Source organism: Phocoena phocoena, chromosome 6 (assembly GCF_963924675.1).
Source record: "Phocoena phocoena chromosome 6, mPhoPho1.1, whole genome shotgun sequence".
Classification (NCBI taxonomy): domain Eukaryota; kingdom Metazoa; phylum Chordata; class Mammalia; order Artiodactyla; family Phocoenidae; genus Phocoena; species Phocoena phocoena.
In genome coordinates, this window is record NC_089224.1 from 94,926,171 (window position 1) to 94,952,876 (window position 26,706).

The 26,706-nt window shown below is 44.7% G+C and overlaps 2 protein-coding genes across 2 annotated transcripts in view; one reads left to right on the forward strand and one right to left on the reverse strand.

Annotated features, from left to right (window-relative positions):
- Positions 1–333: 333 nt before the first annotated feature.
- SLC31A2 (solute carrier family 31 member 2) lies at positions 334–4,854 on the forward strand. The gene is made up of 3 exons (XM_065879937.1): positions 334–529; positions 3,435–3,624; positions 4,686–4,854. The coding sequence occupies exons 1-3, from the start codon at positions 334–336 to the stop codon at positions 4,852–4,854; spliced, it is 555 nt and encodes a 184-aa protein (XP_065736009.1).
- Positions 4,855–8,196: 3,342 nt separating this feature from the next.
- The window catches only part of FKBP15 (FKBP prolyl isomerase family member 15), a 55,480-nt gene continuing 36,970 nt past the window's right edge, over positions 8,197–26,706 (reverse strand). Inside the window, exons 16-28 of the mRNA XM_065879305.1 lie at positions 26,527–26,636; positions 26,111–26,218; positions 25,501–25,595; positions 24,544–24,646; positions 21,416–21,587; positions 19,359–19,495; positions 15,472–15,627; positions 14,568–14,720; positions 13,469–13,597; positions 12,746–12,853; positions 11,789–12,432; positions 10,290–10,386; positions 8,197–8,835 (exon numbers count right to left, since the gene is read on the reverse strand). Coding sequence (XP_065735377.1) covers positions 8,758–8,835; positions 10,290–10,386; positions 11,789–12,432; positions 12,746–12,853; positions 13,469–13,597; positions 14,568–14,720; positions 15,472–15,627; positions 19,359–19,495; positions 21,416–21,587; positions 24,544–24,646; positions 25,501–25,595; positions 26,111–26,218; positions 26,527–26,636 — 2,090 coding nt within the window. The 3' untranslated portion in view covers positions 8,197–8,757. The remainder of the gene's footprint in view (positions 8,836–10,289; positions 10,387–11,788; positions 12,433–12,745; positions 12,854–13,468; positions 13,598–14,567; positions 14,721–15,471; positions 15,628–19,358; positions 19,496–21,415; positions 21,588–24,543; positions 24,647–25,500; positions 25,596–26,110; positions 26,219–26,526; positions 26,637–26,706) is intronic.

Below are 26,706 nucleotides of genomic sequence, written 5' to 3' on the forward strand. Positions count from 1 at the left end.
GGTGGGCGGTACAGACTGAAGACAGCTGTCCCTGGGCCCTTTCATGATAAACACTGCTGGAGCAGAACAGCTGGGGCCCAGGGGGTAAGAAGAGGTAGTCATTCCTCAGTCTAGTGCTTCTCCCATTGGCTTTGGAGGGCACAGGGGAGTCATCTCAGCATGACCTGAGAGCACTGTGACCCAGTTGGCCCAGTGAGGATGGGCAACTCCCCACCAACACCTTACTTCTACCTGGAACAGGGCCAGCTCAACTACAGCTGTACTGCTGACCCACTGTGGGACCCTGGGCAAGTCCCTGCCTTGTCTGGCCTCATTTGGCCCTGATGACCCCTAATGGCCCTTCCGGCACTTAAGTCCAGTGACCTCATTCTCCTGGGCCTTTACAAGAGGTTGGTGGAGAGCATTAGGGAACACAGTTTCCACTGCCCTAAGCCCCCTGTGATGCAGTCCCTTCTCTTTCAGATGCATTTCATCTTCTCAGATGAGGTAGTGCTTCTCTTTGATTTCTGGAGTGTCCACAGTCCTGCAGGTAAGAATTGGGAAGCCTTGTACCTCCAGGCAGTGGGAACCTGGGTTCTCGTTATTGTTATTCTCGGTGGACATTTTAGCAATCCTGCCTCCTCTTGCATAGACATTGAGCGGGAACTTTGCACTTATAATTCCATTTGGAACCAGTGCCCTTCAGATTGCAAAGGGCTCTGTTATCTCACTGATGCTCACAAAGGCCCAGAGAAAGGCTAGGAGGTGCAGCTTTCCCCTCTATTACAGGGGAGGGGACTGAAGCCCAGAGAGGGGAAAAGTCTCGTCCAGGGTCACACAGAGTAAGTAAGCATCAGAGCCAGAACTAGATCAAAGCCTCTTGTTACCTCTTAGCACCTCCCTTATACAGAGTTCACTGTCCAACATCAGATCAGAAGCCCAGAGCAGCTGCTGCAGCCGTTGACCTCAGATGAGAAGAGTATTCCTTTAACTTGAAAAGGCAGAGTCGGGCACTAATTCATGATGGAGTTATATTTCCACTTAAGTACTTGCATTTAAAAAATAGACTGGTGAGATGAGAGCTTTCACTCCCATGATCCAGTTATCTCTTGTTAGGAGCCCACATCTCCCATTTGCCCATTCTCTCCAATCCTTCTAGCTCTTTCTACTTTCTCCTCCTATATACCTTTAGACCCGATTCATATTTGTGTTCTTCCACGTGTCGCCATTTTTACTTTCTGGTTTTATAATCTCTGCTGGCAACCTATGGATGGAAATTGCATTGATCACAATATTCAATACACATCAGCCACCTACCAGGATCTCTAAAACCTGGGAATGGACTATGAAAGGCATTGTAACATTAGTAGAAGGAACACAGGCATTAGAAATGGAGTAGGATATGTTATTTCCTAGCTGAGTAGCTTTATTCAGTTACTTAGTGCATTGAAGTCTGTTATTACATCTGTTAATAGAAATAATACATGTTTCTCAAAAGTTATTTTGAAATAGTACATGTGATTTTGTTAATTATAGCTTGCTAGGCAGATTGTAAAATACAAGTGACTACAAGAGATTGTAAAGTACAAGGACTACAAGAGGATTGTTCTTACATCAGTGATGATAGTGGCAAAGGCAAAGATTATGAATTATCCAGTTCTACACAGCCGAGGTCCATTTAAAACAATTTTAAAGACTGCAGTGTTTTGGAAGTGTCAATTCTTAGTTCTTAATTTATTCATTCAAAAAAATAAAATAAATAAAAATAGACTGGAAGCAGCCCAAATGTCCATCATTGCAGGTACTGATCAAATAAACTATGGCCCTCCCTACAATGTGTTACCACTCCAGTAATCTACTGTGGGGTAGACCTAGTGGCTTAAAACAACAGCAGTCATTTTATTCTTTCTCAAGGTTCTGAGTTGACTGGGCTCAGCTAAGCAGGCCTCACTCAAAGTCTCTCATGCAGGTATAATCAGACAGTGGCTGGAACTGGAGTCATCTTGAAAACTTACTCTCATGTCTACTGATTGGTGCTGGTTGTAAGCTGGGACTCTCAGCAGGTGTTGTTAGCTGAGGTCCTTGTGGCAGGGCGGCTAGGTTCCAAGAGTGAAGGAGTGTCCCAAGAGAAAAAGGTAGGGGGGAAAAAAAGAAAGAGAACAAGGTTAAAAAAAACAAAAAAACCCCACAAAAACTCATGCCTAGTTTTTAAGACCTAGCCTTGGAAATCAGAGAACATCACTTCCACCTTTACTGCTTGAGGCAGTCACAGAGGTCTTCTCAGGCTAAAGGGGAGGGAACGTGGACCACAGCACTTGATGGCGGGAGTGTTGACATTGTAAGATGAACATGTGGGGTGAGATACAGTGAGGTAGCCATCTTTGGAGAATCTAATCTATCACAGGTGTTACGAAGCCAGAGAATAAGGGAGATCTGTGTGAAATAAGGGGAACTCATGCACGATGTACAGTTGGATGACAATGTCAGGTGCTGAAGAGTATGCACAGATAGGGTGCTGTCATTTAGACAGAGGTTTATATATACATTGAGTATCCCTGGAAAGCTATATACACAGAGGCTGCTTTAGACAGGGGCATTGGAGTTTTGGGAGACTAGGCTGGGAAGAATACTTACTTTTCACTGTATACCCTTTTGTACTGTTTGAATTTGTACCATGTGCATGCAATTACCTGTAATTTTATATTTCAAAAACCTGCATCTTTTGCAGATGATTTCCTCCTGGAGGCCCCCCAGAATACTATAGCTGGACCACTTAGTATCCCTCCACTTGTAAAAGAGAAGTAGCAATTAGCAGTTAATTTTACACAGCAGTTCTAGTAAGCACTTAATGTTTTCTGTAAAATAGCTGGTTTCTTCCCACTATTACAAAAGTAGTACACAGTAGAAACTTAGGGAAATTCGGTGAACAGAAGATAAAAAACTGTATCCTAATTTGCTGAGATAATTATGACTCCTTCATCGTATCTCCTTCCTTCCAGACTTTTCTGTATATGCACACGTAAACAGGAACTTGCTATACATGCTTCTTCCTTAACAAGAAGTCAGCACAGAGACTTGGGCTGCCTGCTGGGGCGCAGCTGGAGCAGTGGGGGCACAGATGGCTTCTCCCTCCACCAAGCCCCTCACCATGCTCCCGCCGATCCGCGCCCCCCCGCCCACCGGCACCGGCTTTGCCGGGCAGCTTCCCTTCGTGATCTCAAAGCCACACTCCAGTAGGCCACCCCCATCAAGAAAGGGCTGGAAGGGGAAAGCGACAGGAAGTTCTGAGCCCAGCAAGGGTGGGGAAGAAGATGAGAGAGGGAGGGAGAAGGAAGGGATTCACAGTGGCTGGGGGAGGTACCCTTTTGCCTCCTGTGCCAGTTCCCCGGGGAAGCTGCCAGAAGAGGAGCAGTGCTTGCCTGGCTGGGCCTCTGTAACCCAGCCTCCTTTGACAGGCGTGGCCCTTTCGGTGTTGGTCGTCTTGCTCCTGGCTGTGTTGTATGAAGGCATCAAGGTTGGCAAAGCCAGGCTGCTCCACCAGGCCCTGACAAGCCTGTCCATCTCCACCAGCCAGCAGCTCATTGAAGACACAGACCAGAATTCTTCAAGCTCAGACTCCCCACAAGTCAGCAGAACCCGCCTCAGGTAACAGGCTCGGGACGGCGGGGGTTGGGAGGGGGGAAGGCAGAGTCCTCACATTCACCCTGAGAGCTATCCTGGGCCCACAGGACACTTAGCCCCACTTCCCAGAAAGGAAATTGAGGCCCAGGGAAGGACCAGGACTTGCTGAAGTGCTTACGGTTAGTAAGTAGTGATGTGAGCTAGAGCCCAGGTCTCCTAATGCCCAGGCTGGAGCTCTCTGAACAGCCACGTGGGAGGCTCCAATCTTCAGGACTCTGGTGCAGGCCTCAGTCTAGCAACAGGGGTGTCCACCCAGCCCTCCCCCAAATCTCAGCAGGCTTCCGTAGGTCACTAAGGCTTCCAAACCCAAGATGGGACCTGTGGCTGTCCCCACACAAATAAGAATTGCTGTCAGCAACGTATCCAGCTTGGTGGTGGAGGTGGGGGTGGCCTCTCTCTCCTTTCTTCCCTTCCTGTTCTGATAGGACAGCCACTTAGGATCCCCCTTCTGCTCTCTGCAGCTCCAGCTGTGCTTAACGGGCCTGTTTCTTACATGAGTGCCTCAAATAGTCATAACCCTGCTGCAAGGGACGTATTTTCTTACCTGTTTTACTGATGAGGAAATTTAAGTTCATATAGGTTAAGACATTTGTGCTAAGCCACAGTTAGTAAGTGGCAGAGCTAGGAATTAATCTGTCAACAAAGTCCATGCTCTTTCCATTGTAATACTGCGTCTCACAGTAGATTCAGGAAAAAAAAAAATCTGCCTTACTGATGATTTTGTATTATCCCTTGTCAGATGTGACAGATTACATATCTCATTTTTCCTTTTTGCCCTGGATACCAGGAAGCTCAGAGCTAAATGTGGTGGAGAAGTGATTATCCTAAACTCCTTAAACAGGTCCCTCTTCCCCTCTCAATCACTGTTTTCTGATATGTCTCTTTAAAAAGAAATCTCTCCTGGGTTGAGCATACAAATTATAAATAAGCTAGTCCTGTAACTCAGTTGCTCTTTCTACTCCCTGACACCAACTCCTAGCTTCCAGCTCATTACCAACATTAACTTGGCTCTCCTTTTTATCCAGGTGGTTCTTGTGTCACTTCGGCCAGTCTCTACTTCATGTTGCTCAGGTGGTCATCGGCTACTTCATGATGCTGGCTGTTATGTCCTACAACACCTGGATTTTCTTCGGCGTGGTCCTGGGCTCAGGTGTGGGCTACTACCTAGCCTATCCACTTCTCAGCATGACTTAGCTGGTGACAGCTGTGCAGGCTCTGGGGGCTGGAGAGAGCTGGGGCCCCTCCTTTCAGACATTGAACTTCCAGCCCCACGTCTCCTTTTTCTTCTGTTGGCTGTTCTCACGGCATCCCCAGCTCCTGGAAACTTTCACCTGAAGCCAGCACTTGCTCCCTGGAGTTGAGGCCACTGTAGCTCCTCAGCCAGGCTGCAGAGGGCCCAAGCATAGTGTTTCTGTGCCTTAAGAAGGGTGCTGTGACCAGAGGGTGGACAGAGAGACCAGAACCCGGGGGGCAGATTTCATGATGATGGCAGCATCTGCAGGACCTGTTTCCCTTTCTTGGGGCGGGGGGAGTGACAGCAGACTAAAGGCAGAAAAGCAGGACTGTCAGCAAGGCTTTGACCTATCCTCCAAATAGAGTGAGCTCCTCCCATCAGACAGCACTGCCTGCAGGAAGATGATACTTTAATGGCTTTAGGTGTCAGGGAGCTCTTCATGGCCTTAATTCTCCCCTCTTATCCTGATCCTCCTTCTATGCAAAACCAAGAACTGCACTGAATAATATTCAGTACAAATGTTCTTTATTTATTACTTCCTGCTCACCCATAATGATCTGGTAGGGAAACATGACTCATCCATTTAAAATACTGAGTAAGCCACAGGGGGTACTGACTGAAGATGCAATAAGCAGTCAAACCAAAGCATTGCACTAGTAGATTTAGGTGGGGCTCTTCAGATATGTGAACCTTTTCACTTTCAAGAAAAGGAAAGAACAGACCCAGGGAGAGAAAATAACTGCTGTATACTGTAATGTCTACATTCAAGTACCTCGTGGGCTAGATGAAAGATGGTCTGAAGCTTTGAGAATTTAAAAAGAAATATATTTTAATAAATATATATTTTTAAATAGTCTGTGACTGTTTTTCTGTTTCTCCTCATTCACACAGCAAGCTCATGTAACCCTGATAACAACTGCAGGAGCTGAAGGGGGCCAGTGGGCTGGCAGTGCTGGCTGGCAGTAGGGCTGTCCAAAGACTGAGTCTGTCTGTCTGCTAAGAGGACAACTCTGTGCTCAGCGAAACCCAGCCCTGAAACACCATTCCCTCAGGCAGACACCCCCAATGCCAGCCTAGTCAACAAACCATTCTTTTGTGCATGTAACAGACATTGATGGTGAACCTGCTATGAGAAAAATGTCACATGGACTATAAACGCCTGTGTCAGCACAATTATTAGCACCTTCTCTCCCTGAGGGCAGAAGCGAAAATATATCAAAACCACTTTTAAAAATTTACAGTAAGAAATAGCTGTAACGAAGTATAGCATGTGACGCCTTCAGTATATCATCAGTGCATTCTCCCCACATAAGCAGAGTTAGAAAGCTGCTCAGCGTCACAAGTATAAGATTTCTTGTCTTGCTGATGGAGGCTCCAGCATCCACTTATGTGTCCTGACCAGCTAAGGCTCCACCCCTGCCCTCGGGCACTGCTGAGATAAGACTCTCCATAGGTGAGTGACCAGCAACCTCTTCAGTTCGAGTCTTTTTTTTTTTTTTAAATAAAATTATTTATTTTTGGCTGCGTTGGGTCTTTGTTGCTGTGTGCTGGCTTTCTCTAGTTGCGGCGGCTTCTCGTTGCAGAGCACAGGATCTAGGCATGCGGGCTTCAGTAGTTGCACGCGCACTTAGTTGCTCCGCGACGTGGGATCTTCCTGGACCAGGGCTCAAACCCACGTTCCCTGCGTTGGCAGGCAGAGTCTTAACAACTGCGCCACCAGGGAAGTCCCTGATAGTCTCTTTAAATGTGGTAATGCATCTGAGGCTTTCACAGCATGAAGGGCTTTTTGAAAAAAAATCTATGCTCTAGAGAAATGGACTATATGGCCAAGTTAAGCAGGCACAGTCAACGTTCTTCAGAGCCAAATCACAAAAGGTGGTATTTTCTCTACTTGGTTTTTTTTTAATTTAACAAACACCTATATAGTGCGTATTATGTGCCAGGCAGTGTTCTAAGCACTTTACAATATTAACTCATTTAATCCCCACAATAAGGTAGAAACTATTTCTGTCCTTGTCTCACAGATGAGGAAGCTTAGGCACACAGAAGTTAAATAAAGTCACCCAGCTAATAAGTGGCAGAGCTAGGATGCAGAGCCAGGCAGCCTGGCCTGGAGTCTGTTCATCAGCTCAGATGAGGGTTGAGGCTGAGCGTGTATTTCTGACAAACATCACTGCCCTCCTCCCTCAACCCAAGATGAATGCTGCTGGGGTGGCCAAGAGCCCTGGCTCCGGAATCCAATGACCAGGATTTGAATTCTTGTTCTGCTGCTTACGAGCTATGTAACTTTGGACAGGTTACTTTACCTCTCTAAGCCTCAGTCTCTCCTCTATAAAACAAGGACAACAGTGTCTCCTGCAAGGGTTGCTGGGGGTGAGACAGTCTGGGTAAAGTACTCCACAACAATGCCTATTTGTTGAACAACAAAGTTCAGTAAATGGTAGTTTTTACTGCCTCCCAGGCCCACAAATGGGAGACACACTCAAAGCTGTCATCAAAAAGGATGATGTCAGGTCAGATGGAGTGGAATTCAGGTTCCTATCTTATAAACATTTTAAATCAGGGAACATTTTTATTAAAATTATTCTACTTTTTGGGCTTCCCTGGTGGCGCAGTGGTTGAGAGTCCGCCTGCCGATGCAGGGGACACGGGTTCGTGCCCCGGTCCGGGAAGATCCCACGTGCCGCGGAGCGGCTGGGCCTGTGAACCATGACCGCTGAGCCTGCGCGTCCGGAGCCTGTGCTCCGCAACGGGAGAGGCCATAGCGGTGAGAGGCCCGCGTACTGCAAAAAAAAAAACAAAAACAAAAACAAACAAAAATTATTCTACTTTTTGAAGACTGGCTGCATGGTTTTTAGAAAATCCTGGAATAAGTAAAATGACCACAGATATTTTCTCAGTATTCCCTACATTAGTCCTGGGCCTAAACTCAGAGGGAATGGAAGGTGCTCTTAAAGTGAAGACTCAATCTCTCAGGTGCCATCATGGATGACAAGAGAACACAGGGACCTTCTCTGCATGGCTTCCTAGGGTATAGGACTACACCTGCAGGAGCCAGTGGATGACAGGACTGGTCCTCAGACAACCCTGCTGCCCTGAGCCTTAAAGTAGCTGGGATGAGCTGGGATAGCAGAGTGGTGACCTTCTTTGAAAGCCTAAGAGTTCCAGGGTTAAGTACAAAAGGGAACATGTCACAATGCTTTCATGCATGTTAACCAACCCAGATCTGTTACAGCTCCTACCCTTAGATTCCCAGAGAGCACAGACTGCCCTCAGAACCAAATTCGATTTCACCCTGAGTCAAGTTTCATTGCAAACATTTATTTTAGTTTTGTTAATTTCAAATATTCATTGACCTCTTATATCAGCTTTAAGGCAGACAAAAGATATATGTCCCAGGACTGCAGGCAAGGCTGTTAACTGAACCGGGTTTAGATGGTATACTCCACCCTCGGTTCTACCAGGGAGACCTAACCCCAGGTGACAGTCTTGTTGCTGGGACACAGTTGAGTACTGAGAGGCAGATCAGTCTGAGAGTTCAGAGAATAAAAAGCTTGGGAGCGGGCAGGACTCTTGTAGGGACTGGCTGAAGGGGAGCCCCCCAGCCCTTCTTCCATGGGGGACTCTGAGACAGGACCGTGGCGGGCTGCTGACCACCCCAGCGTTCTGAAGACAGGTTCACACTGGGCTTCACCTGGCCAGGCGGGGGCTCAGAAATTGGCTAACTCAGATACCTGAACTACTGTCCTGTGGATGCTCACCTTCACCTCACCCTGTGGCTCGCCTAGACCCGGGGCTGGATGTGCAAAATCATGCTTAGGGAAAGGTTGGTAGAGAAACCTTTGCACCAGTTTCCTGGGTCTTCATCCCAGCCAGTCAATGTCCTCGTCATCGTCATCATCTCCAAAAAGGGGTGTTGGGGGCGGGCGTCCCTTCATGCTCTGACAAAACAGGAAAGAGCAGTCAGTCCTCAATCGTCCCTGCACCACCAGATGGACTTCCCGCCTGGGCAAGGTGAAGTGATCAGCATCTGTTCCCGGCTCCAGGTTGGAAAGGAGGTTGCTGGTTAGGGTTTTACTGAAAGGACTAACCCTGAGGCCAGCAAACCCTAGGCTTCCAGAAAAGCTGAGACAAGCAGTCAGAGAAGGGAGGCAATCTTTCAACACGGAGACAAGAAGACCAACTTTGTTTGGCTAATTTTGTCATTTATTTGAGAAACGTGTACTGATTGGACAGGTTTCCTCTCATGTGGTAACTTACACATTTCGTGTCAGAAAGGAAGGGTCGAAGGGCAAAGTGGGAGTAGGATGAAGGAACAGAGAAGCAGAGCAGCCCTCAGGGAAGAGGATGCAGGAGGATGAAGGGAAGCAGGGAAGAATACAATCACATTTGAAAAAATGACGCTGTGGCCTGAGGCGGTCTGTCTGGCTCTGGACGTGGCCCCACCATCTGAGAGAGAGTCGAGTTCAGAGGCTTGGCCACATGACCAAGTGGAGAATCCCGAGATGAAGAAACCCCAGGAACCCAGGGCCACAGCCTCCCAGCCCTAGTCTCCCTCCCTCCCTCACACCCCCCAATCAGGTAGGAGGATAAGGGGGATTAACAGGCCTCCGAGGAAACTCTCCTCTCTTCTCATGACTTGAGCCCCTGGCCTTCTTCTTCCGGATTGGCAGGGAACAGGTCCCATAGGGCAGCGGGGATTGATGCTGGAGAAGGCACACTGAGTGTCCTCTACTAAGGTACCTTCTGCTCTGGTGGCCTTCCCTTTGGATGGTCCCGTGAAGACTGATCACGGGCCAGAGTAGTTCCCGAGAAGTGAGGCTACGCTATCAGGGCTTAACCCGTTTTCTGCCCAGGGATGTTGTGACAAAACAAGGCAGCTGACTGGAAAGCAGGCTGATGAAGCAGAAAATGCTTACAAACAGGTGGTCTTAGTAGGAGCCTGGGGTTGTAGTCCTAGCTCTGCCATTAACTCACTCTTGGCTTCAGGTAAATCATCCCGAGCCTCAGTCTGCTGATGAAGGAGGATGCCAGACAAGAAGATCATCAAAGTCCTTTCCAGTTGTAAAATAGAATCCCTTAGCAGAGCTGAGGAAACCTGAGGCTTTAGCACTCTAGTACAGGACGAAGCAGCCCGACTTTCTTTACTTAAAGTAGAAACCACTGCTGCGTGAATGGAGACTGTGGACCTTTGTCAAGAATAAAGTGGTATCTGACCGTCCCCACCATGCTTACAGAGCTGCCCCCTCCCAACCCCAAGCCTGCTCCCACAGGGCCCTGAGCACAGAGCCCAGGGAGAGGGCCACCAACAGACTCCATTCCTCTTCTCACAGCCAGCAGGGAAGGGCCCCCAGGGAGCAGTGTGAGGACTTGGCAGCACCTGGGACTTCCTTACCACCTCGTCTTCATCCTCCTCCTCAGCCTGTGCGTTGGGCCTGGGAACTTTCAGAGTTGTCCCTTTAAACAGTTCATCCTCTTCATCCTCAGAGAGACTGAAAGAAAAATCAGGAAAATCAAGTCATAGGAAAATGTTTCTGCTCCAGGCCACAATGCCCACAGGCTCTGGGTTAAGAATCCAACAGAACCCTGGGGTAATCACCCAGGAATTCCTCCCTCTCCACACTGGCCTCCCAGCACTCTTGACTCCCTCCATAACCTACAGAGCGATTTTTTAAAAAATAATTTTTAAAATAGATTTATTTATTTATATTTATTATTTATTTTTGGCTGCAGTAGGTTTTCGCTGCTGCATGCAGGCTTCTCATTGGTGTGGCTTCTCTTGCTGCAGAGCACAGGCTTTAGGCGTGTGGGCTTCAGTAGTTGTGGCATGCGGGCTCAGTGGTTGTGGCTCTCGGGCTTAGTTGCTCCGTGGCATGTGGGATCTTCCTGGACCAGGGCTCGAAACTGTCCCCTGCACTGGCAGGTGGATTCTTAACCACTGCACCACCAGGGAAGTCTCCAGAGCGATCTTTTAAAGCCGGTAAGTCAGACCATGGCACCCTTCTGCTTAAATCCCTTTAATAGCTTTTCACTGCACTTAAAGTCCAAACTTCTAACAGTGACAACAAAATCTCACATGACTTGGCTCCTATTGAGTTTTCCAACCTCAGCATAACACCACTCTCCTCCCACTCACTGTGCCTTCTTCCTTGATTGTGTCATGTCCCTCCTACCGCAGGGCCTCGCACGTGCTGTTCTTGCTTTCTGCAAATGCTTCTTCCCACTCTTGGCAGGAAAGGCTTCTATCCATCCTTCAGGTCTCAGCTTAAATGTTACCTTCTCAGAATCCTTCCCTAATCACTCTACCTAAAGTAGAATAATTCCTTCTAATCACTCTATCTGAAGTAGAATAAGCCCCTCTTATCACTCTGTCTAATGCAGAATAACTCTCCCTTTATTCTCTATTAGACACCCTGTTTTTTTTTACGAAGCATTTGTCACGCATTTATAACATACAGTTGACCCTTGAAGAATACAGGTTTGAACTGCACAGGCCCACTTATATGTAGACTTTTTTCAATGAATATGTACTAAAGTACACGACCCACAGTTGGCTGAATCTGGGGATGAGACAACTGTAAAGTTACACACAGAGGGTCAGCACCCTAATGCCTGCGCTGTTCGAGCTGAACTGTGTAAGAGTCTGTCTGTCTTTCCACCAGACTGTAAGCTCCCCAGCTCAGGAACTCTGCCTTGCCTCTCACACTACCACAGTGCCTGCCACGGAGCCTGTTACGAATACATGCATGAATGAATGAATGAATGAATGAATGAATGAATGAGTAAGCGAATCGGCCAGCCAGGCTCTGAGGATGAGTCACCAGCCCTGGAAAAACCAGAGACAACCTCCACACGCAGCCGCCTTGTTCCTGAAACTCTGCCCAGGGGACACACCTGGGATGCTGAGAACGGTGTTCGGATCCAGGCACTGCTCCTAAGGCCGCAGACGCTGCCTCTGTGCCGTGCGGCTCCTGGGAGGCAGCAGCGGAGCTAGTGCCATCCTCGTCTTTCTGGAGCTCTGGAGCCTGAGGCTCTCCTCCTGGACTTTCAGGCCCCACAGCCAGTGGGTCCACCTTCTCGGGGTCTGAAGTCAGGGGCAGTCTCGTGGAGCTTTCTTGCTCCCCGACACAGGCATCTCCCAACGGGCTGGCTGCCAGCGCCTCCTCACCTGCAGAGTCCACAGTCACAGGGCCTGGAGGCGCAGGGGGAATTGAAGTTGGGGGCCCCAGAGCTCTTCGGGAGGGGAGGCAAGCCGGTTCGTTTATCTCTGAGCGCGCCTCTACTTCCGAGGGCTCCCCTTGCCTTCTCTGTGCATTATCCTGGGGAGTGGGGAGGGCCTGAGGAGGCGGCGGGGCAGCTTCCTGGACCACCTGCTCTGACGGCACCATGGGGGGCTCCCGCCTCTCCCTGTTCAAGGGTGCCTGAGACTGTCCGGAAGCACTCTGAGGTCGCTCCTCTTCTTCTTCCTCTTCCTCTTCTTCATTGCTGCTCTCTCCCTTCTCTCGCTCGTGTTGGTTTAACAGCCGAAGAGTCACCATCTGTTCAAAAGCCAAGAAAGAGGAGAGGATCACTGACTGGAAACAGAGGCACTCCTAGGTACTCCTAGCTCTCCTATTAACACAACTGGTCATGTAGTTCAAGTGACTTTGTTTTTCAGTTAGTTTTTTTTCAGTTCAAATGACTTTGTTTCCTCCTCTCAAAGGAGGCTGTCCGTATCTGTGCAGGTAAGTCATTCCAGGCATCCTAGTTACTGATGAACAGCCTTGAATCATTTTTTTACGCAGGATCCCTTAGACGGTTCTTGGGCAACAAGATACCCATCCCAACGAAACAATCGAGAGCCAGCCGTACCTTGATAGTGTTCATGATGGTCCCCAGAATGCTCCTGCCATTGTAAGACTCCTCCAGCTCAAACTCTTCCCGCAAGGACTGAAACACCTGGTTCATGATCTTCTTGACCTGAGTGACGACATGAGGAGAGAAAAACAGTATCAAAATGTACACTGCCAAAATCAAGCGACTAAGGGATGCATGTAACTTCCAGAGAGAGGTTTGGAAGGCTAAAATGAAGCCCTCTTAGAACTCTACGGTGGGACACAGCTGGTCAATGACTGAGACACCTGAGGCTGTCACTGTGGAGGGGACGATGTTAAATAATGAGCAGCACTTGAGAGGAGGGCTATGAAGGATGGGTAAGCTGTGGCCTGTGTGCCCAAGACTGCTCAAAGACCACTCAATGATGCTTTCCTCCCACCGTGGCCACCACTAGAGCTGTCATGGGCTACGAGGATTAGTGGCTAGAAGATGCTGGGCACACTTCTCACTCCTCTCCTGTGATTTAGAAACATTTCCCTTATCTGTCAAAACCTCAGGATAAGGCCCGTTGGGGGTTGCCACCAAAGAGACAGATTCCAATGGGTTAACTGTGACTTAAGTCAGGTGAGTGGGAGATCAATAAAGTTAGGAAAAAAGCTAACAACACAACAAAATAACAAAAGTTCTTTCTGAACGCCTGATGTGTACATTCAATCCCCTGACATGACACGGCTCACTTCTCCGAAATCAGCAGCTCACCTTGTCTGAGGGGTCAGCAGCAGCAGCAGCAGCTTCAACCCCAGACATCTGGGACTTGCTCTCCAGGTCCTTGATGTGCTGTGCATTTTGCTCTGTCAGGGCTGTGACTTGGGCCTGGAGGGCTAAACACTGCAAAACAGACTGTGGCTGTGGCCTTGGAACCTGGACTTCCAGGTGAAGGTCAGGAAACCCAGGAGAAGAAGAACCATCCTAAGCTTCAAGCGTCAATCTCACTTCGTTCGGTCTGCTGACATCCACACCCTCCGCCCCCACCCAGGCCTGCTGACTCAGGGCACTCCATTTCCTCATCACTCAATCTCAACTCTCACAACTTCATCTCCTCTTTACCAACAAGGTCACTTGCCTTGTTCCTCATCAGGTCAAGAATAAAATAAAAAGGCGGGGCGGGGGTGGGGCAGGGTTTGATAACCCTACTCACACAGACATATGAACAGTGGACGTTAGAAGCAACCTATTCACCTACAAGATTGCCTTCCTCTTTTCAACTGAGTACTTTAAGAAACTGACCTCCAGATATGAGGACTTTGGCGCTAAGCCATCCCTCTCTCTCTCTCTCTCATTTTTATGCCAGATGATCCCACCACACCTGTGCTCCAGCCCACCTCAGGGCCTCTGCCCAGAGCCTCTGCCGCCTCCCCCAGCCTTCCCCACCTCACCGAAGCTCCTTGTCCTTCTTGGCCGTGCTCCCCTAGGCACTTCCTCTTCTGGGTCTCACAGCATTTAATGCTTATCTCTGTTCCTCGGTCTCCCTTCCTTGACTGTGAGATTCTTGAAGAGAGTTCCTTTCCCTAACACAGTGTCTGGAACCCAACTGGCACTCAATAAATATTTGCTTAATAAATGAAGGATCAGATTATAATGGAAAACATGGTCCAGATCATGAATGCTGCTTTTTCTAGGTCACTGACCTGTCATCCCAAATGAGTATGTGAAAGATTACTGATAAACTGGAGAGCTGAGAAAGTATATTCTGTTTTCAAGCTATTAACATCTTCCAGGTACAAAAGGATCTGTAAGACTTGAACAACCTGTTTGCCTCAAATTAACCAGGCTGTGTAAGTCCAGGGAAAACACCCACCTTCTCCTCCAGACGGAGCAGCTTCTGCTGCCCGGCATCTCTCTGTGCACACGCCTCCTGGTACTGCTGCAGGTGTTCATTCTTGGCAGAGGCCAACAGCTGTTCACACTTGGCTTCCCACTGGGTCTGCAGCTCAGTCTGTACTAGAGACAGCTGCCAAGAGAAAGTAATACCTGTATGCTGGGGGGGTCTAGTCACATCTAAGGAAGCCCATCTTCAACAAGGAAAAAAGAGTAAGCTAAGAGCCCAGATTTAGCAAGGAAACAACTGTTTGGAAGACCTTGGCTGCTAGGACTCTAAAAGGTACTCCAACCAGGTAAAGGTGTGACTGTCTAGACAGGTCCCAGGAAGGCAGGGCCCTAGTATGATCATACTTTTCAGGATCCAGGCCCTTAAACTTTATGGGTTCAGAAGAAACTTATTTTTGTCCAAATTCCCATAGGTGATCAAACTGAGGGCACCAAATCACTCTAATTAAAGAACATACAAACATGAATTTAGGAACTTACAAAAAGAAAGCCTGCTGTCAAATGGACTAGAGATCCAGCTGTGTACTGCCACTATCCCTGGTTTCCCTGCCTAATTACCTAAATAAGTCCCTTCTTTTCAAGGACGATAGTGTGCCTGAAGGATGGTGTCTGGTGGGTGAGGACTTTGGCCTTATGTTTGGAATGTTTTTATAAAGAATTTCTTCCTTCATGTTTTACTTATAGTAAAATTCTCACTAAGCTTTAAAAAAGGAAGAAGATTCTCCATTCGATTCCTGGCTCTTCTTCCACCTTTGTCCAAAGTTAGCCCATCAACTATGAGAAATCTCATCCTAAAGGATAAAGAAGAAACTAGAAACTTTTCTGAGTCCTTCATGCCTTCCTTTTATTTCCAAAGTGCTTCAGCTTCCCATTACCTGCTCTGCAGCTGCTTGGTCCGTGGACACCCGAGCCTTTTTCAAGAGCTGTCGAAGTTTGTCCAATTCCTCCTGGTGTGATTTACGAATTTCATCTATCTCCTCCTCAGCCTGACAGCGCTCTTGAGCTGACTTCTTTTTCCTTTCTGAGAGGTTCTTAGGAACAAGAGAACCATCATCAGCTCTAGTTGTCTGATAGAGGATAAATGGAGATGGTGATGGTTGGTGGTGGTAGTTATTAACATCACTGGGTCCTTACTTCGTTTCTGGAAACAATTCATTTTTTCAATTTAATTTCCCCTATTTATTTAACATTCTTGGCTACTGGCAGAAAAAAATTGTGACAAGAAGAAGGAAAACAAGAAGAGCTTTATCTACCATTCTATGAAGAGATGGGGAATATCTTAACAGTGGTGAGGGTAGAGGGAAGTAGATACTTTCACAATCTACTGGTAGGAAAATCAGAATCCTGTGAAAGGACATTCAAAATACGCACACACACCCAGAATTTACACAAATTATAATTTAAGGAAGCAGTAGATCATGTTCACAAAGATGATGTGCTACGAGGACGGTCACTGCAGTAGTGACTGATCTAGAACAGTGAAAAACTGAAACAGTCCCCAAGATCAGAAAGAACTGGTTTTTAAAAAACCTGAGAAAATCATAGAAGCAACTGAAAATACAGACCAACATTTATCCCCTAAAAAGGCACTAGGCCAAAAGGACTTTACTAGAGTTTTATTAAAACCTCAGAAAGAGGTTGCTGTTTTCATATTTAAACTGTTTCAGAGCACAGAAAAAGACAGAACTGTTCCCAATCCATTCAGTGGGGCTAGTACTACCCTGATATTAAATTTATAAAACATCAAAAGATACTATTAAAGTTAAAAAACAGTAAACTAGAAAAATATTTGTAACATCTATGACTGACAAAGGATTAGCACCTTTAATAGTGTTTCTAAATCAAACTAATATTACAATAGATAAAATAGCAAAGGACATTAAGAAGAATTCACAGAAGAAATATAAATAGGCATTAAATATATAAAAGCTTTAATACTAACAAAAACATATATTAAGACAAGATAGTATATTTCACCTATCAGACTATAAAGATTAGAAAAATTGATACGTGCAGAGTTGGAAAAACTATGGAGAAATGGGCTTGTTCACACAGTGCTGGAAATGTAAGCTAACAAACTCTTCAAGCATAATCTGGCAATATTTATTTCAAAAATTTAGATGTTAAGCACTCTTCTGTGATGCAGCAGTTCTTTTTTCTTTAACATCTTTATTGGAGTATAACTGCTTTACAATGGTGTGTTAGTTTCTGCTGTATAACAAAGTGAATCAGCTATACATATACATATGTTCCCATATCTCTTCCCTCTTGCGTCTCCCTCCTAATGCAGCAATTCTAATTCGAGTGATCCATTTTATGGAAATGCTGAAACGAATTTGCAAAAATAGTTATATAGTACAAAGATGTCCACAACAGCAGTGCTTGAAATAGTGAAAAAAGAGAAACACAAATATCCATCAACAGGTGAATAGTTAAATAAACTATGGTACAGCCTCACAGTAGACTATTATGTAGTAGTTATAAAGAATGAAAATCAAAGACCTAAATGTAAGACCGGACACTATAAAACTCTTAGAGGGGCTTCCCTGGTGGCGCAGTGGTTGAGAGTCCACCTGCCAATGCAGGGGACACGGGTTCGTGCCCCGGTCCGGGAAGATCCCACATGCCGCGGAACGGCTGGGCCCGTGAGCCATGGCCGCTGAGCCTGCGTATCTGGAGCCTGTGCTCCGCAACGGGAGAGGCCACAACAGTGAGAGGCCCGCGTACTGCAAAAACAAAACAAAACAAAACAAACAAACCAAAAAAACAACTCTTAGAGGTAAACATAAGAACACTCTTTGACATAAATCACAGATCTTTTTTGACCCAACTCCTAGAGTAACGGAAATTAAAATAAAAATAAACAAATGGGACCTGATTAAACTTAAAAAAGCTTTCGCACAGCAAAGAGAACCATAAACAAGATGAAAAGACAACACTCAGAATGGGAGAAAATATTTGCAAACGAAGCAATTGACAAGGGATTAATCTCCAAAATATACAAACAGCTCATGCAGCTCAATATCAAAAAAACAAACAAGCCAATCCAAAAATGGGCAGAAGACCTAAACAGACATTTCTCCAAAGAAGACATACAGATGGCCAAGAGGCACATGAAAAGATACTTAACATCACTAATAATTAGAGAAATGCAGATCAAAACTACAATGAGGTATCATCTCACACTGGTCATAATGGCCATCATCAAAAAATCTACAAACAGTAAATGTTGGAGAGGGTGTTCAGAAAAGGAACCTTCTTGCACTGTTGGTGGGAATGTAAATTGATATAGCCACTATGGAAAACAGTATGGAGGTTCTTTAGAAAACTAAAAATAGAACTACCATACGACCCAGCAATCTCACTACTGGGCATATACCCTGAGAAAATGATAACTCAAAAAAGACACATGCACCCCAATGTTCACAGCAGCACTATTTACAATTGCCAGGAGGTGGAAGCAACCTAAACGTCCATTGACAGATGAATGGATAAAGAAGATGTGGTACATATATACAATGGAATATTACTCAGCCATAAAAAGGAATGAAATTGGGTCATTTGCAGATACGTGGATGGACCTAGAGAATGTCATACAGAGTGATGTAAGTCAGAAAGAGAAAAACAAATACCGTATATTAACGCATATATGTGGAATCTAGAAAAATGGTACAGATGAACCTATTTTCAGGGAGGAATAGAGATGCAGATGTAGAGAATGGCCGTGTGGACACAGGGGGGAGGGGGGGCGGGAGATTGGGACTGACATATATACACTACCATGTGTAAAGTGGATAGCTAGTGGGAACCTGCTGTATAGCACAGGGAGCTCAGCTTGGTGCTCTGTGGTGAACTAGATGGGTGGGATGGGGGTGGGTAGTGGGAGGTCCAGGAGGGAGGGCGTATATGTACACATACAGCTGATTCACTTCCTGTACAGCAGAAACTAACACACCACTGTAAAGCAACTATACCCCAATTTAAATAAATAAATAAATAAAAATAATCAACACTGCAAAAAAAAAAAAAAAGAATGAGGAAGTTCTCATTAGTATAATGGCCACAATACAATTTTTTTTTTTTTAAGTATTAAATATGATCCCAGGGGCTTCCCTGGTGGTACAGTGGTTAAGAATCCGCCTGCCAGTGCAGGGGACAGAGGTCCAAGCTCTGGGAAGATCCCACATGCCACGGAGCAACTAAGTCCATGCACCACAACTACTGAGCCTGTGCTCTACAGCCCGTGTGCCACAACCACTGAGCCCACATGTCTAGAGCCCGTGCTCCGCAGCAAGAGAAGCCACCGCAATGAGAAGCCCGCGCACCACAATGAGGAGTAGCCCCCACTCGCCATAACTAAAGAAAGCCCACGCACAGCAACAAAGACCCAACGCAGCCAAAAATAAAAAATTAATTAATAAAAATAAATACGATCTCATTATTGTTAAAAATGTTATCAGCATACATATATGTATGTACATTTATTTTATACATACATGTATATACGTATGTGTATGTATATATTATATACACAGAAAACAATCTGGAAGAATAATCATACATCTTTTATAGTTGTTGCCTCTAGTGTATGAGAGGGGGAAAAGATAAATTTTATTTTTTATTTTATACTTTTCTGTATTATTTGTATTTGTTACAATGAGCACATGCAACTGTAATTTTTAAAAGGAAAATAAAAATGTTTATTAAACAGCTAACCCTGGCCACTTGGGCCCAACAGAGAAACTTCAGATGTAGAACTTACCTTTTCCAGAGACTCCTTCTCAGCTCGAAGGTCAGTCAGCTCCTCCTCCAGGGACGTCACCCTGAGTTCCAGTTGTCTCCGGCTTTGCTTTTCACTCTTGAATTTGGACTGTGCTTGCTCAGAGGTTTCTTGGAGCTCTGGGATATGACAGCACAGAGACTTGGCTGCAGAACCAGAGCTGCAGTGGGCTGTATGGCATCCCAGCACCACCTTCAAAGCTGCATTCCATCATCTCCCAACCCTACCACACGAGCCTCTTCCACTCACTTCTTCCAGCATCACCTCACTGACCAACAGCAGGTTTATCAAGCCATAAACTGACTCCCCCATCCATCCATACTTATCTCTGCACCTACATGTCACCTTCGACACATACAAAATGGAAGAGAAATGTTCCAAGCGGTCAGAGACCACCTTCGGAATATTACCACTCCCACAATTCCATTTCAGTCATCATCTCAACACACTGGACCCAACACATTGAGATCTTTGTTTAGTAGCGGTCCAGGCCCTTTCTCACTGCCTGGGTAAGATATTCTCAACTCTCTTGGTAGCTGGGACATTCTACCAAGAGTCTGCTTTCAAAACATTCCTTCTCAAATAAAGCTATTTGGAATATTTCTTAAAAATGTAATAAATCAAACAACAAGGTCCTACTGTATAATACGGAGAACTACGTTCAATATCCTATGATGAACCATAATGGAAAAGAATATTTAAAAAAAAGAACGTATATATATGTATAACTGAATCACTTTGCTGTACAGCAGTAATTAACACAACATTGTAATCAACTATACATCAATAAAAAATAAAAATAAAAAAAATAAAAATGTAATGCATCAAAATTAATTTTGTTGGAAGACTTTTGAGATCCTTATGGTGCCCTTAAGGTAACTGTCACAGAGCACCACGAAAACAGAAAAGAGGCTATCTGTACGACATTCAAATCTAAGATTTTCCCTCAAGTGCACCCAAGTGATGCTCTAAAAAGGAAGGGATTTATCTTCAAGGTATCACTTCACCAACTGACAGCAGTGTTTTTTAGCTTTCTTTTTGGGCAAGTTAATTTTGCTTTTTCCTAACTCTGCTGCTATTCCAGCCACACCCCACCCACTGGTCCCATCTGTGCCTTCCACATGTCTTTCTTTATACAAAGTGGTGGATGAATCAACACGCCAGTCTTCACAAATCTGCTTTTCAAGTCACCATGTCTTGAGCAGCACCATTGTGCCAGGCACTAAACTAATACTAAGGGAAGGACTTTACAAAGATGAGCAAGACACCATCCTTGTCCTTCAGAGGCTTGCATTCTAGAAGGGAAAACACATATAAGTAGTGCTGATCAAAGGCTATCTCTGATAATGGGCATAATAATGCACTCGGAGATGAAGGATTTTAAAGGAGATCAAATATTCTAGAAGAAAAAAAGGGAAAGTTTCTGAAAGAGGCAGTTTTTGGAGAGAACTGGAGTCAAAGCTTGGCGATGGTGGGCACACCAAGTCCAGAGAACAGCATGGATAAAAAGCAAGGCAAGAAATACAGGATGTGTTGAAGCAGCAGGCTGGCTAGTATGTCCAGAGCTACGTTGAATTGGGCAACATACAGGAAATAAGCCAAGGTGGAGGGGCCTTGAGTGCCAGGCTGAAGGACTGCAATCCATGCTCTAGGAAAGCGGCAACTGCAGCAGGAAGCACCTGCTTCTTAAGCTTCTACTGAGTCACAAGTTAAAGGAACCCTTCAGTTAGATTAGTTAGTCACAAGTTAGTTTAACCTCAAGGCCTATGAGGCCAATCCTAAGTACAAGGATACTCAACACTCGCCCAAACAAAGCAGAACTGTGGCCACTGATCCACTCTAAATGGAGAGTCAGTTCTTTTGTTGTCCTTTTTATGCCAAACAATCATGTAATAGGTTTATATTGGTTCACCTTAACCTTTGGCTCTGTCCTTCACAAACTTCATTAGCATTATGCCAAATGGACTGGGAGGAAGGAAACAGTGTAATTCTTTAAGTTTACATTGCCAAAATCCCAGCCCCCTCCAGCAAGGGCATACCTGAGAGCTCTGCCTGCAGTTTGGCGACTTGGCCCCTGAGGAGGTCCGTCTCCTTCATGCTTTCTGTCAGCTGTACCTGCAGCTCCGTTTCTTTCTTTTGGTGGGCGGTCATTTTCAGGTGTAGATGAGAGACCTGTGCAGTGGCTGCTGCTAGCTCTTCTGTCACCTTGGCCTGAACAGTAACAAAGTACGATGTCACTTTAAGGATGGTGATGGCCCAACCTCACATACTCTGTGCTGGCTGAACTGGTAGGAAGATAGCTAAGGCCACCTTCAACCTGAGTTAAGCCCAAGCCCTCGAATGTGCAAGGTCTCTGACTCAGGAATGCCCTTGCAAAACTTTGTCCTTAGGAAATACTATGCAAGAATACAAAAATTTTGCTACAAGGATGACTGATACAGCATTGTTTATAGTTGCCAAACAATGGAAACACAAAATAATTTTTAAAATGAGCTTAAGCAAATTGATATATCTATCCTGTATGCAACTATTAAGAATAGTGTTATGAAAAAATACTCAGTGGCTTGGTACACAGTCACCACCTATTGTTAAATCTCACCAATCTGATACATGAGAAATGGTATTCCTGCCATTTTCTAAGTTTCCTATAATGAACAAGCATTTTTTTTTTAACAAGAAAAGGGTACTTTAAATTTTAAATTGAATGCCTTTGATGGCAATCCACTTCTCAGGCTACAACTCCTCTCCAGCACTACTGTACTAATATTGGGTTGGCCAAAGGGTTCACCTGGAAACGAACTCTTTGGCCAACCCACAGTAGTACTATAAAGATCGGTCACGTGAGAGTAACTGCTTTGGGGGTTCTTTGAAGAACAGTGGTAATAAAAGAAGGGAACACTCCAACTTCTTTGACTGCTCAATGCATTTTATTTTATTTTTTTTCAATGCATTTTAAATGGTGCTCTGTACTGGCCAAACAGGAGCTAAGTATTCTCAAGCAACATCCGATGAAGTCAAAATGACTACCCTGGAAAAGTGTCTACAGATATTGTTTATGAAGGGCGATGATGAAAATGATAATTAAAAGGATGGTCAATGAAAAGGAATGGTAAACAAATGACAAATACTACATTCATTTCACCTGAATTGATGTGCTCCTGTAAAAAATAGGAGAAATCAGATGACAGGAAAGGCAGTGAGTGACTGCTCCGCTGGTTTTGATTTTTGGGCAGCAGTGTATTTACGGGGTTGGACCATCTCTCCTATACTATTACACTGCTACTACCATTACTCCTCCTATACCACTATACTTTACATGCATTCTTACTGCTGTCTACTTTCTTATTATCACTTGTCCCTTCTTAGGGTATTCACTGCGCCTACCTCAGTTTTAAACATTTATTCCAAAGCCTTAATCGGTTTTCTAGCTTACATTTAAGATCTGATATTTTGGCTCTCTTAAAGGTGGGGGGAATAAAACAAATTGTATACAAAATAAAAAGAAATAAGCTATGAATGAGTATCTGAGTGTACACTGTCAAAGTCTCTCTCCTTGACCACACTTCAAGTTAGGCTCCTCTAAGCCCATGACCTTGTTCTCCCCTCCTGTCTTTGGCCGGACCAGCCCAGTTTTAGCAAGAATCCCTGCTAAGTCAGTTTAGAGTGAATCTCTACCCTTGGTATCTGATCAAAGTTCTCCATCCCAACCTTTGCTGTCTAAGTCCTTGGTCTGTCGTTAGCAAGAATCCCCCTACCCAGGATGTCTCCTCTTAGTAATTTTCCATCCACTGACCGCCCCCTCACTCTGCTCCTTGGCTGTAAATTCCCCACTTGCCCTCTTGCCCTTAACTGTATTTGGAGTTGAGCTCAACATTTCTTCCCTATCGCAATAGTCTTTTCATTTTATTTATTTTTTTGGCCACACCGTGTGGCTTGCGGGATCTCAGTTCCCCAACCAGGGATTGAACCCGGGCCACAGCAGTGAAAGTCCAGAATCCTAACCACTAAGCCACCAGGGAACTCCCATCTATTGCAATAGTCTTGAATAAAATCTTCCTTACCGTTTTAATAAGTGTCAGAATAAATTTTTTAGTAACATGCGACCTTTAGAGTGAGCTCTAAGATACTTATTTTTGCTGTTCAGCAGCCTTAGGTTTTCATCTGTTAAACTCAGAGGACAATGACAGTTTGGACTTCCGGGCAGAAGAGGAAGTTTCACCTGCCGCAAGTACAATCAAAGTTTTACTCACTGTCCTGCCTCAACTGGCCTAACAGAAACTGAACTAACACAACGCTCAGAGGGCTTTGCGTCTATCGTGGCTCCAGAGTTCACTGATATCAGAGGGAAGACCACTTGCATAGGGCCTTGCAGCAGGTAAGACCACTGGAGGCGATGAATTGCAGAGGAGAGGCAGTGGGGTGGATGGTCACTCTCACCAAAGAACAAGCAGAGTGGAAAATCACTTAAAAGCTCTTATCTCAAGTTATAAAGTGCATTCCACTCAATTTTCATGTTTTCAAAAAAATTCAAATACAAAATATAAAACACTTCTTAAATCTGAGAAAATAGCAGATGAAAGGGTTGCGATGTCCCAGCTGATGAGGGGGAGCCTAAACAAGAAGGAACTCATTTCAGAAAAACAGTGTCACTGGAGCAAAGACAGGAGGAGTGGGGCTTCCAAAGCAGTCATCTCAACCCAAGACCCACAACAGTCTTCCTTCCTTATAGCTACTTCAAAAACAGGTCAAAATACCTGTTCTGAACTGACTGAAGTCAAACAGCAAAACTTTAAAATGCTTTGGCAGACACAGATGAAGGAGCAAACTAAACAGTCTCAAACTTCACAATAAATGTTTGTTATGTGGTATAACAGAAATCGTCTGTTGATTTTTTCAGCAGAATAGGATTAGTTTCTAATAAACTGTATAATCCTCACCTTAACCAGATTACTAACATCAGTGATTGTTTTTGAGTCAACTTATTGTAACGCATTTATACAACAGAAATCTGGATGTTGGATATATTAAAAATCTGTTGGAAGATTTCTAGTTCTCTTCTCAATGATGGCAAGAATTCTGCTAGAAAGCGAACTGGTAAGGACATACAGAGGACACTCCTTGGCTCTACACATCCTGACTTGGGCTTTTCTCTCCCCAGTTACTTTACCTTCTCTTGCTCAGCATGCAAAACTCTTGCCTGTGTGTTTTCTGTGGCAGTTTGAAGTGAGTTGTTCCTCTTCTCCATCATCAGGTTACTCTGCTCAACATACCTGTGAAATAAACAGGGAAAAAGAAAACATTTATCAAGCACTCAATGCATAGCAGGTATAACCCAATGTATCAATACATTCGGTCATCAGAGCATTGCTCTATACCTTCATCAGGAACAATCTGAAAGCATTTTATTTTCCGAAGATCTGCAGTAATCAAATTTGGAGGCAGGAACCTGGACCGGGGTGAATTTGAATTTGCACAATGAAGAGGAGAGGAATTTGAACATGTGTGGTGAGGGGAAATAAGAGAGGAAAGAGACAGGAGTATGAAGGCTACAAGGAGGGAAGAAAAGAAAGCCACTCCCCTTCCCCCTTCCATGTGGGAGACAAGAGACACTGGAGAAGAGAAATATGGGAGGATATTTTAAAGTGAAATGCTGCTGTAACATGTTCCCCTGACCCCTCCCCACAAAAAAAATTTTCAGAAGGATCTAGAAAAATTATACAATGCTTGGGTTTTATGTGGAAATCAGTGAAGTTCTGGTTGATAAAATAAAAGTCAGCCTACACAGAAGAGAAAAGAGGACATCAGGAGTTTTCTAGGCATTAACACTGCTCTTACAGATGAGGAAACTAGAGCCAGTGGGAATAAATAAAACGCCCAAAGCCACACAACAAATGAGGGGCAGAGCCAGGATTCAAACGCAGGTGTGCATTACATCACAGCCTCCCGAGCCCTTTCTCCTGAAATCCGTTCAGTCAACAAGCAGTAATTTACATGACAGGCAGGAAACAGAAAAGAGCAGAAATACACATAAACTTCTGTAAACAAACATGCTTATTTAACTTGGGCATTTACAAACTAAACCCTTTTTTGTCCATCCTAGCCAGTGCCCCGTACCTGTCATTACCTCTGATTTCGTTCAATTAGTTCACTAATCTTGTCATTCTGTTCTTCTATCCGACTGCTCTTTTCAAGGATCTCTTGCTTCAATCTTTCATTTTCCTAATTCGAAATATATGACGTTTAACTTAAGTTGTTAAGAGAGAAGCACCAGATAAAAGGGAATCAACTTGAACTGACAGATGATACTATTACATATCTGAGAGAAAAATCTAGAACTTATGTCCACATAAATATAATACTTAAAACAATGTATCAAATTCTACCTGATGGATACAAATCACTACATCCAATAGACTCAATGTATAAATGGCTATAAAATGAAGCGGGAACTTTGGAATATGGTCAAAAAAGAAATGTTTCCTTCTGATAATAGAGTGATAAGTCACTTGAATTAAGTCATAATGGATTTTCCAGAATTTCCCAACTCCGTGTGGCATTTATCACGTGCTCTTATTCCTGGAGTAGAGGTTTCAAACAGTAGTACATGTCCAGAGAGAGCAGCAGCAAGATCTCCAGGTTGAGTGCTCTGTTCTTTTTTTTTTTAATGATATACTTTTTTTTATTAGTTACCTATTTTATACATATTAGAGTGCTCTGTTCTTGATCACTCTCACCTGAATAATTCGCTGGATGTTGCTCATAATCATGCTTGTTTCCATTGTCACCGACATGCTAGGAATGAGCAGGGAATTGCTAGTGGTACGTTTCTGTAACTCTTCAACCTACAAAAGGAGTGTCAGAAAGACTTTTCATGACATTTTTAAAAGGAGAAATACAATTTACCCAAGGTCTGACTACTTTTTTGAGGGGGTTAATAAGTTTCTGAGACAATCTCCAATGTAAGCAGGAGTTTTCTTCTGCTAACTGGATCCCCAAATAAAATGACCCTTCTAGGGAAATAACTACTAACTACTATGAATACAGGAAACCAGGAAGAGTTTACCTATAGCCCTGGTTGCTCCCTGTTTGTATCCCCTCTTTATACCCCCACTTTCAACACAGCCCCTTAGTCATGAGATGACTCAGTCACCTTAGTCATGAGATGATCCATTTTATCAGCCACTTTGCTGACTGCCATTCGAATTTCAGTGTTATGTTGCCGGGCTTCAGTCATGAGAAATGAAGCCATGTCACCTGATCCTGAACGGAAATTAGCCAAAAAGAAACTTATGAAACTGTAGCAGAGGATACTGTATGAAGAAAAGCCAAC

Coding starts and splice junctions, on each gene's coding strand:
- SLC31A2 (XM_065879937.1), top strand. CDS start 334: ATGGCCCTTCCGGCACTTAAGTCCAGTGACCTCATTCTCCTGGGCCTT. Junction 530..3,434: donor GAGTGTCCACAGTCCTGCAG/GTAAGAATTGGG, acceptor CTCCTTTGACAG/GCGTGGCCCTTTCGGTGTTG. Junction 3,625..4,685: donor GTCAGCAGAACCCGCCTCAG/GTAACAGGCTCG, acceptor CTTTTTATCCAG/GTGGTTCTTGTGTCACTTCG.